General features: G+C 46.2%; 3 protein-coding genes; 2 read left to right on the top strand and 1 right to left on the bottom strand.

The window, feature by feature from the left end:
* Positions 1-1,590: 1,590 nt before the first annotated feature.
* FFUJ_01085 (VPS9-like protein) lies at positions 1,591-4,075 on the top strand (the record flags this gene model as incomplete). XM_023567864.1 has 4 exons in its annotated part: positions 1,591-3,049; positions 3,096-3,173; positions 3,224-3,396; positions 3,443-4,075. The coding sequence occupies 4 exons, from the start codon at positions 1,591-1,593 to the stop codon at positions 4,073-4,075; spliced, it is 2,343 nt and encodes a 780-aa protein (XP_023424451.1).
* Positions 4,076-4,887: 812 nt separating this feature from the next.
* FFUJ_01084 (uncharacterized protein) lies at positions 4,888-6,000 on the top strand (the record flags this gene model as incomplete). XM_023567875.1 has 2 exons in its annotated part: positions 4,888-5,133; positions 5,182-6,000. 2 exons carry the CDS (start codon positions 4,888-4,890, stop codon positions 5,998-6,000), a joined length of 1,065 nt encoding a protein of 354 aa, XP_023424452.1.
* A 353-nt stretch (positions 6,001-6,353) lies between these two features.
* Positions 6,354-8,712, bottom strand: FFUJ_01083 (related to calcium-related spray protein; the record flags this gene model as incomplete). XM_023567886.1 has 2 exons in its annotated part: positions 6,354-6,766; positions 6,822-8,712. The coding sequence occupies 2 exons, from the start codon at positions 8,710-8,712 to the stop codon at positions 6,354-6,356; spliced, it is 2,304 nt and encodes a 767-aa protein (XP_023424453.1).
* Between the last annotated feature and the right edge of the window lie 2,914 nt (positions 8,713-11,626).

Consider the following 11,626-nt stretch of genomic DNA (forward strand, 5'->3'; position numbering starts at 1 on the left):
AATATAGTAGTTATTTATATAATAATACTTATTTAATTAGTTAGGTATTAATTTTATTATATTTTTAACTATATTATCTTTAATTTTAGTTTATAACTCCTTTATAGCTATAATTAGCTAGCTAATTGCCTTAATAGATTTTAAATAAGTAGTAATTTTAGGATATATTTTATATATCCTCTCCTTAAAGACTTTCTAGAGGTTTTTAATAGGATTAAGGTTAGGACTATATAGAGGCCAGTTAGTAAAAAAGACTTCTCTTCTTTTTGCCTAGAGATAGAGCCAGTTTTAAACTTTTTAATAAATAAATATATAGGTATTATTATATTAAAAAGTCTCTCCTTTCTTAATAAGGTTAGGAAGATAAGACTGTAGATAGGATAGAATATACTAGCCTATTATTTCCCCTCTTTTAAATTTAGGATTCCCTAAAAGAGGGATAACTATAGACAGTTTATTATAGTTAATTATACTATAAAATATCTATAAATGTCTTATAGGCTATCTATAGGCTTAAACTTTATTTTTATAAAGTCTTTTACCTTATAGTATTATTAAAAGAAGCTTTTAAAAAAGAAGTCTTTAGACTTATAGCTTAATAAAATAACTACTTAATATAATTACTATTTATATAATTAATTATAATCTTATTAAAAAACTATTAACTATATTAAAATAACTTATCTTTATAATAATATTTATCTATAAAAGATTTCCTTAATTAAACAGTTTCTTTAGTAAGAAATAGGCATTAAAGTATAAGTCTATATTATATTTTCTTATTAATAAATTAATAATAAATTATCTTTAGTAATACCTTTAGCTATACTTAATTTATAATATCTCTATATAAAATAAAAGGGTTATTCTTAATAAGTATTTTAATATAACTTTTATCTTAATTTAATAGTATTAAAGGCCTACTAAAATATAATTTATCTTTATATAACTTTTAGGCTTAATTATATTAAATAATCCTATATATTATATAATAATTTAACCTTATACTATCTATAATATCTTTAACCTAAACTCCTAATTTATATATTATTATAAACCTTATTTTTTTATAAAGAGAATAATATACTTTTTGCCTTTATTAGGGCATTTTAATCTATTTAAATAATATAATAAAGTTATAGTGTTAATATTAATATTTTATTGAAAGTGGGGTTAGACCGGGAATATATCGGAACTTTTGCTGGCCTACTGTAGCTTGGAAGATGGAGAATGAGGGGTCCTGCCATGTGCTCCATCCAGCTTGCTGTAGTTACGCTTCGGCTCTAACTACCTTACCTAGAAGCATCCATTGTTGAACTCCAAGAATCCGAAGACGGTGACCCGACAACATCGCCAACGACAATCTTTTTGTGGTAGTTGATCACCTGCGAAGCGATTTGTTATCAACCCTAAACTTTATTGACCTTATCGACGTCGATGACCACCGCTCTCCCAAGACCCACGATACAGCTTAACCTTCGGTCGTAGAACAGCGAATGGGCACCATCTCGTCTTACACAAGTCAACATTTCGCCTTGGGCCCGATTCTCCAAAACAGCTACCTCGCCGTCGAACCTTCAGAAGCTTTGCATGTCTCCGCCGGAGCAGTCCACAGCTTCATCTAGCCAGCCGGTCTTAGACGAAACGCTGTCTAACAAACCCAATGTCGAGTTGATGTCTGCTCAGGACCCTACGGCAGGGACGCCTGGAACCTCTGATAATCATAGCCACGGATCGAGCTCCAAGGACAAGACCGGAAAAGAGGACAGTTTGATCGATTTTGGTGATCAGGCAGCTGACGTTCCATCACACGAACATAAGGCTGACGCCGCTGAGCAAGGTCATTCAGAAATGCTCAAAGAAAAGCAAGCTGCCAATGATTCTCGAGCTCCTAGCGGTTACTTGAACACTCACGCCTCAACAGCGGGCAAAATCAAACCTATTGCATTACCCTCGTCGAATGATGCTACTACACAATACCTCACCGCCGAACCATCCACTTATGTTGACCCCACGCCTGCGACCCCAATAACCTCTCAGCCGCCTTCGCGGACCCCTTCAAATGCTGCGCGTTCCCATGTCTCTGGAGATTCTACCCCTCCTAAATCAGACGCAGAGTTTGATGAGAGACGATATGTCAGTGAAGATGAGCACGAAGGCGGTTCACAGTCCGAAATTCAGAGCATCATGGAGCAGTTTAGCGAGTTTGGTGGTGGCCCTGGTGAAGAAGAAGTCATGAGTCCCAGACTGGAGATTGCCTCGCCGATGCTAGGCCATCCCGTTCAGCATCCTCCTCGAAAGTCTAGTCTGGAACCTCTTGTCCCTACGCTCTCTGGTCAGATGCAGGGCCTACACATCTCCACGAGTTCCCCTCCAGCCGAGACCCCAAACAACACTGGGGTCGAGGATCTGGGGCCACCTGTCCCACCCAAGGATGGTGTTCACGGAACACCTCCACGTCCTAAAATAGAGCGGAACATGAGCGTTGCTTCTCCAAGCTCGCCAGTGCAGTCGCACCGGCCGCCCCCTCCTGAGCCTGAGCCAGAGCCTACTCAACCCTTTGATTTCCATCGGTTTCTCGAGCAATTACGAAACAAGAAGGCAGATCCTGTGGCAAGGTACCTCAAGTCTTTCCTCTCTGAGTTTGGCAAACGGCAATGGATGGTGCATGAGCAAGTCAAGATTATAGGGGATTTTCTGGCCTTTATTGCCAACAAGATGGCGCAATGCGAGGTCTGGAGGGATGTATCTGACGCGGAGTTCGATAATGCTCGTGAGGGAATGGAAAAGCTGGTCATGAACAGACTGTATACTCAGACATTTTCGCCTGCAATCCAAGCGCCCAAACCGATCCCTGGGGCGAAGCCGAAGCGCAAGGGCGGCGATATACCTCTTGGCCCCGGTAGGCGAGGCCAACACCAAGAGGATGTCGAGAGAGATGACATTGTTAGACAGAAGATGAGCATTTATGGCTGGGTGAAGGAAGAACATTTGGACATTCCGCCAGTCGGCGACAGTGGACGTCGGTTTTTGAAATTAGCCCAGCAAGGTCAGTTCAACATTACAGACTGTCGGTATTTACTAACATGATCCAGAGCTGCTAAAAATAAAATCCTACAGAGCACCGCGAGACAAGATCATTTGTGTGTTGAACTGTTGCAAGGTGATCTTTGGTAAGACAGCTGAAAGGTTACAGTTGCATGGCTATACTGACGACTGACAGGTTTATTAAAACATAACAAGTCTGATTCCTCAGCTGACTCCTTCATGCCCCTCCTTATTTATGTTGTACTGCAATCAAATCCAGAGCACCTAGTGTCTAATGTGCAATACATCTTGCGCTTCAGGAACCAGGAAAAGCTCGGGGGTGAAGCAGGCTACTACTTGTCCTCGTTGGTATGTTAGTTTGCTCTTGAAGTAGTCACAATCTAACATATTATAGATGGGTGCTGTTCAGTTCATTGAAAACATGGATAGAACTACTCTAACGATTACTGACGAGGAGTTTGAGAAGCATGTGGAAGAGGCCGTGTCAGCAATTGCTGAAAAGCATGCTCAATCACCGCCAGTCACCCAACAGCCAGTATTCAACGAGAAGTCTGGACCTCTTCCCGGAGAAACTTCTGCGCGTCCTTCTCTTGACGGACCACGCACTTCAACCTCGAATGACGAGTATTCGGGCGAAGAGAAAGCTGCCATCACTGGTCTTCTCAAGACTATACAGAAACCTCTTTCCAGCATTGGGAGAATGTTCTCTGATGACCCTGGCCCTTCCATGGATCCCGGGCCTAGCAGTGCGCCTCGGACCCCGGCGCCACCGGAGCGTCTCAGCCGTGAGGAGCCTCGCGAACATCAACAAGTACCTTCGAAACATGCATTATCTGCAGAAGAGGCTGCCGCACGACAGGCGAGCGCTGAAGCGGCCGAGGCGCAGCGACTTTCCCGTGCAGAGCATGCAAATGTTGTCGAAACATTAGCAGGCATGTTCCCTGACCTGGACAAGGATGTCATAAGTGATGTGGTTTACGAGAAGGAGGGCAGGCAAGTGATCCTCAAATCGATCTCTTTGGGCTGAAGCTGACGTGTTTCTATAGGGTCGGCCTAGCTGTTGATGCGTGTCTCGCCCTTTCAACATAATGCATCTGGGGAGAAGATAAATAATCATTGGAGCTAAGAAGCGGCCTCTGCTCCTTTTAATTGGCCTTAAAGCATCGCGGTGCGATTTCAGGTTATGACAACCGCCATGGTTTCCACTGGCAGCAGGATAGAACAGAAATACCATCATCTTTTTTCCCCCAATGAGGTTCGGTGTCCCACCGCGTCCTGTTATAGTTGTTGATAATCTCGCTGAGCTTAAAAGGATCAGCACCAAGCGTTATGCATACCACGTTGCAGCCGTAGTGACAGCTTATCTCAGATCTCGTCGATCACATTTCCAAGCATCCGGCAAACTCAATATTCCTGGCAGAATTTATGTACCTGTAAGATCTGCATCAATAGTTCCTGTACCAGAGCTAAACCACCTAATCAGGCTTTTAGCTCGTTTACATTTCGAAAAGGCCTCACCGATGACTTATTTTTCAGCTCGTTGGTTGCATTCTATGAATCAATTGCTTGTATGTGCAGCTCATTATCTTAAAGGCTCAAATGCCTGCCTTTTTGCAGCTCGCACGATCCTTCATCCCCGTAGGGCAGAAAGCACGGCCTAATATTAACGACATTGACTCAGGCCGTTTCAACTTTTTCACGTACAACTTATGTGATCCTTGCATTTGAGTCACATCATCGATTCACTGGCCCCTCCAACGCTTATAAGAAGAGAATCCTCCTCAAAGCCTCTCAAGCTCTTCTTTGGGAATCGGCTCTCTAGGACACACTCCACTAACTATGCCTCGAAAGCTAGTGACAGTCCGCCATGTCTCGGCTATAACGGCCATCCCGCGGGCAGACCGTATTGCGGCTGCCACTGTCGACGGCTGGACGTGCGTCGTTCCCACCAACATCTTTAAAGCCGGGGATTGCGCTGTATTCTTCGAAATAGACTCGCTTCTTCCGGCCACGGACCCGCGATTTGCTCCTCTGGCGCCGAAGATCATCGGGCCGGGCGGCCCCACTTCCGCACCGGATATCCGGGTCCAGACTATTCAGATTCGGGGCGTGTTGTCGCAGGGGCTTCTATAGCCTTTGGCCGACTTTCCGGAAATAGTTGCTAAACTGGATGGAATTCCATCAGACAAGCTACGGGACATCTCATTTGAGGACATTCTCAACGTGAGGAAATTCGAGAAGCCTGCCATACCACTTCACCAGACTTCGACGTCAGACGCACCTTTGCCTGAATATCCTGACTTTATACCACGACCAAATCAGGAGCGCGTGCAGAACCTCACAGATGTATTCAGTGAGCATGGTACTGAGATATTTGAGGAGTCGACCAAGATGGACGGCTCATCCACGACAGTCTTTTACCTCAACGACGGCAACCCTCTCGCCAAGACAGTCCCTAGCGAGACGAGACATAACGGCGTGGCAGTTTGCTCGCGGAATCGTATTCTGATGGAGAACCATCCGCGAAGCCCGCCTCTCTTTTACGCCACCGCGCGGGCACTCAACCTCCACGAGAAACTGCCCAAGATCGGGCGTAACATAGCTCTACAGGGTGAACTTTGCGGATCGAGCATACAGAGTAATTTTGAAGGATTTCCCAAGGGAACACATTGCTTTTTTCTCTTCGCAGTGTATGATATTGATGAGCAGCGATACCTACCACCAAGGGAGGTGTATGAGAGGTGGGCACCACTACTGGGCGTTGAGCACGTGCCTGTCCATGGATACCGGCCGCTGAACGAGATGGGTTCGCAGATCACAGATCTAGTTGATCGAGCGGAAGGGAGGGGAATAAATGGGCGGAAGAGGGAGGGGATTGTGTTCAAGCGCGAGGATGGGCAGTTCAGCTTCAAGGCGATATCCAACTCTTACCTGCTCACACATGGAGAGTAGTGAAAGACGAAGGGGGAGCGTTGTTATGTTGCATCGAATTTACGAATGATACAATTGAGAGTGCTGTTTGTATAGTTAAAAGGTTCTATTGACAAAAATGAATGATTTGATGCGCTTCCGTAGTAAACAAAGTCTTTCGCTGTAAACCTCGAGTACTTTTGTACTCCGTCTCCAAAATGTAGGCGTGAGATACCCAAGCTTTGATAGTTTTTTTTTTTTTTTGTTTTTGTACAACTAGCCAAAGATCATATCGAATAGATAAGGGCCAGATGGCGTTAGCTGTACAAGCATATCCGGGTATGCTAGGTAAATTGCATTATGGACAGTGAGACTCAACCGTTGCCAGCTGTTCCTCAAAACCCTCTATAACCGCCTCCATTTCCATACCCATATGTTTGTTGCTTGTTGAGAGGGCTGTAGCCGGTATCTCCAGAGTCGTATCTTCCCATGCCCACTGGACTTGGGTCTCGGTTGGTCCACGCTACAGGTGCTGCGTTGTCCATCAGATACTGAGAGTCGTTGTTGTGCTCCATGTTGGTGAGGTTTCGTTGCATAGGGGGGCTCGAAGACAGGTAGTTCGGTGGTGGTTGTTGATATCCTGACTCAGCGTCCCTGTATTGGTCAGGGGACATGGATCGGCCCGAGACCTTTTCTTGAGGAGCAGGCATGGCGAACATGGAGATGCTGTTGTTGTCCTTGCGGTCAAGGAGCAGAGAATTCCGGGCATCCAGAGGTGTGAGAGTGTCCATATCACGCTTGGCTTTCTCTGCAAGATCTGTCAGTGTATGCCTCAATGGCTTATGCTTTTCAAATTGACTTACCCATCTCCTTTCTTCGCTTGCGGTGTGGGTTCTCCTTGACGAGAACATTGATCGCGTTCCAAATGATGAGGATGACCAAGAGACCAGTCAGAGCAGACTGGACTGCGATGAGGACTACACCAGCGATTGTCTTGCTGTCCTGGGGAATCTTGAGCTCATGAACAAAGACAAGAATGAGAGCAACAGACAGGACGCGAACCGACTGAATGGCGATGCCAATGATGTTGCTAGACTTTCGCTCGAAGGGTCGAGTCCAGACGAGAAGACACAAGAAAATGGACTCAACGACAAGCTGGGCAATGGTCTGAGCCATGCCATTGCCATCGCCAACAGCGAGAGTGCAGCCCTTTGCAAAGAGATAGACTATTGTGGGAATGAAGATCCACCAGTAGTCTTTCTTGTAGGACTCATAGAAAAGAGAGTACTTGACCCAAATCTCCTTGTCGTTGTACAAGGCATCAGCGTTGCCCTCAGTGCTCTTCAGTTTCTTGACTGTACTGAAGATTTTCCAAGTAAACCAACCAAGGATAGCTGTAAAGATTGCAAGCGTGACACCAGCTAATAGCTGTGCGACCCATGAGTCACCCACTGTGAACTGAAACACACAATACAATACCCAGATACCGTAGAGGACGAGAATTAGGTGAGTGATGGTTCGGGCAATGGAACCCCAGTAATGCTCACGGAATCCAGATAAAGATTGCGGAAAGCTGCCAAACAGAGCCCAGAATTCGAGGATGGCCTTGACGAGAAGAATACTGACAATGATGGTCGCGATGATGATGGCGACAACGAGCAGAACCGTCATAAAAGTGTTGGACTTGGGAACACTATACTGCTGAACGTAGGCTGAGATTCCAGCAACCGAGAGGGTCTGGTTCTTGAGGCTTTGCCCACCTTCACTCTCCGACGCATCTCCCACTGAAGTCTCGACGCCGCGGATGGCCAGGTTGGCCAAGGACTCAAAGGTGTTGAAAGCGCGCTTAACTTTATACGAGTGATCCTCGGGAGGGCTGGTAGAGTTATCGGAGAAGACCAGTGTAGCATTTCTGAGTACGTCGAAGCTGTCGTTGGTGAGATCACCTCCGGTCATGTTACGGAAGTTATCGATAGACTTCTGCAGTGACTCCCATGGGATGATACCGGCTGAGAAGCCAAAATTCTTGACAAAGCTGCGGTAGACAGGGGGGTAGTCCACTGAAAGCATGCCATTCATGGCCATACCTTGAAACCATCCGAGAGTCTCGGCAAAGCTTGGACTAGGAGCACCGCCATGTCCAGCGCCTGCAGTACCACTAAGAGCGGACGAAGCTGCGGATGCACCCGAGACGAGAAGGGCGGCGCCAACAACACCGACAGAAAGATAAGTGACTGCGGGAACCGAGGCCGTCTTTCCATTGCCGACCTGAGCCTGGAAACACGCAACCTGTTCTTCGGGATTGTCGACTGACACGAGTCGGAGAGTTGCTTGAGCTGAGATATCCGGGACCTGGAAAGCAATGGAAGGAACTTTGTTGGCCCACTCCGAGTCTATCTTCTGACTTCCAGCGGCAGCAAAATGCTTGTCGGGGAGAGGGCAGAGCTGTGGGATGGGAGTGTCTTTGCTGCAGGGGTTGATAGAATTCTCGTAGACCTTGCGGCCATATGCGTTGACTTCGAGGATGGCCGAGACATTTCGCTGCTTGTCGCTGGTACCCGCAACATCGAAAGTGACAGTTTGTTTGTCGTTGTCGTAACTAATATCCAACTTGTCAATGCTGATACCGGGCTCTGAACCGCAGTCAGCAACACCAGATGTCTTGAGAATGTTGTCACCAAGAACCCCGGTGACGAGGGTCGCGGCCGTTACGGCCACCTTCCAGACACTCCAGTTAGAGTGAAGGCGGGTCATATTGAGTGTATGTCGTGCAAGATGATACTACAGAAATACGGGAAATTCGTGGCTCGTTCGGGATTGATCGAGGAATCAGCTTGAGGAAGTTTCTTTCGTGAATAGGTATGTCGATATATCCAAAGAAGGATGGGATATAGAGTAGGAAAGATCGAGGAATAGTTGGAATTCGTTTGACGGAACAAGACTTTAAGGAATGGTATCAAGAGACGACGAATGAAATATGAGGATAGAAAAGCAATATGGAAAAAGAGAACAATGAATGTCCGAGATGAAAAAGATATCTCAAAGGTGTCGGCAAAGCAGTGCAAGCACGCGCACAGAAGTAGGCCGAGGATCAACCTGGAAAGAAGAGAAGATAAGGGGCAACGAATTGCCTGAAAACCCGTGAATGTCCAACGTGCCGGCGTTAAAGTCGTTCGAGGGTGTTTCGTGTCGTGAGACCAGAGCCTGTTTTGGAGACGTGATGAGGTCGTCGTCGAGTCTAATTTTGGTGGTTGTGTGTAGTTGGCTTGGTGTTTTCCTGTCTATGTGACGCTGAAATGAGAGGCTAGTAGTCGACAATGCCGCAAAGGAAGCAGCATGTCCTTGTACGGACGGCAAAATCAGATAGTTGACAAAACAATACAATAGAGAGTGTGAGAGAGTTGGAAAGAAAAACAGAGACGCTTCTTGTTTATTCGAGGTTATAACGCAACAAACAGAGAGATATGAGACGATGAGAGTAGGAAGAGGGAGAAGAGGGAAGGACTAGATTCAAAAGCCAACAGGGAGACGAGTACAGTAAAAGGCAAAGATGCGAGCCAAAAAAAAAGAGGAGAAAGCCCCAAGAGGAGAAAGGATGAACGAGACGAGCAAGGAAGCCAAGGAGATGCAAGGTTTGGAGTGGAAAAGAAGGGGGTGACGAGGTTGAAGCGACGCCCTGGACCACGGCTTCCAGATGGTACCTATTGGGGGAGAAAGTGCTGTACAGAGCCTCACGCCAGGAGTCTCTCCAACTCTTTAGCGTCCAGGGTCCCCTCCAAAGTCCCCAAATCACAATCCTCAGTGGGCAATTTGAATCATCCATGAGACGGATCCCATCCACTTCCTCTTCCATCGACCCATACACCGAAAAGAAGTTGAACCCCTGAGACCGCCATGCCCAGGGGCCAGGGGGTATTTTGGTGGTTCGTCGACAGCTTGACCAATCACGGACAAGTAACGGGGGCCAAGCTTGTTGCTCCAGGGGTTTCCCTCGCGGGTGGCTGACCAGTCTCGGGCCAAGCTAACGTCAACCCCAGCTTCTTCTGAAACCAGCCAGTTGAGGTCGAAAAACTTGGTAGATGAGAACTGGTTTGTGTATGTACGAAAATGCGTATGAATATGCATCCATCGTGTGTCTAGAAGCAAAACCGTGTAATGAAGAGTTTTCACAGCTCTTGGGGCAGTTCTTGGACTGAATTACTGAGGATGATGAGCTGAGAACTAATAATAGAGGTACTAGTTAAATATCTCCACCGTCGTCAGCCTCCAATACATACACATACATACACATACATACACAAACAGACCACAACATAACACAATTACCACTGCTGATCCATAAACACCTCCTACTATCTCGCGACCCAGCAGACAAAGATCGATCATTTACTAGTCTCGAGCCAATATTTGCATAACCAACAATCACAGTGGACACCCTTTGATTCTTCTGGCCAGGATTTGTTATAAACCATCTCATACCATGACTGTTCAAGCTTCATATCCTCACTACCTATGCACAAGTGCGTACGTACAAAGCACAAGGTATAGCCTGCGTTCTACGAACGTTAACAATCCTTCTCTTCACCCTTCATCCGCTCAACTCTGCAGGTGTGACTTTCCACACAAATCACGTCTCAGAGTGTCCCGTGGCTAAGGGACACTACGTTTTATGTATCGACTAACACACGACCCAAAACTCAATCGTCTCGTAAAATGTCATCACTACCTCAGGTCACACAAAGCAGAAAGTTTACACAATCTTGAATTCATGATCGTCGTCACTAATTCACAAGTTCAAAGATCTATGGAGTAGCAGATTGAGGTCAATGCTTCTTGCTAGAGGTCACCGTCTTTGATGAACCGCCAATATAGCCTCCCCAGCGCAATCACCGCCAGGTTATTACATATCTATACCATAGATAGAAACAGCTTCCCATAATCTAACAAGTCTAATCCATCGTTTTCCTGCCGAGCCTGGATCATTCACGCGACCAGGCCATTGCAAATCTCGGTAATCCGAGTATCCCAGCTACTAGCATTGAAACCCTGACGATGGCAATTGCTTCCCATGAAGCGGCGCAATAAATTAAATTAAGAGAGAAACAAAAGATAAGGGAATCAAGCTCATGAAGGAACACTACGGAGTGAAAGAGCGGTAAATTGGATTCTCAAATCCTCCTTGTCCTATTGCCGTGGAAATGAGAAGCATCTTGACGCCATCAATCTCAAACACTTAGTGCATTATAATATGTACCGACATCCTTCTATGGTGCTCGACTATTATTCAAGATTCTCCACATCATGTGTTGGCCCTTGATCCCCCAAGCCACGTTCCTCGGCACCCTGCACTCCTTTTTGAATCCAAAAGCTTAGCTTTGCACTCGCTCCATCTTTTACCCTGCTGGATGCGGACTATCAGACCCAGGGACTCGTAAGCACTTTGCTCACGCGAAGGGCGGCCTCCGCTGAGCTTCCATCTTGACCAAGAAAGATGCATATATGTGGTATATTTAGAAATGCCAAGGTGCAGATCAGAGAGTTTAGAGAGACTATTTGCATTCATAAGTGCTGTATCCAGACGCCGCGTCCTGTTCCAACCCCTCCCTCCCTCCCTTCTCTTCTTATTTCATAATACCGCAATATCGATCACTCCACTCCAGGACATCCA

Source organism: Fusarium fujikuroi, chromosome FFUJ_chr01 (assembly GCF_900079805.1).
Source record: "Fusarium fujikuroi IMI 58289 draft genome, chromosome FFUJ_chr01".
NCBI classification, from domain to species: Eukaryota; Fungi; Ascomycota; class Sordariomycetes; order Hypocreales; family Nectriaceae; genus Fusarium; species Fusarium fujikuroi.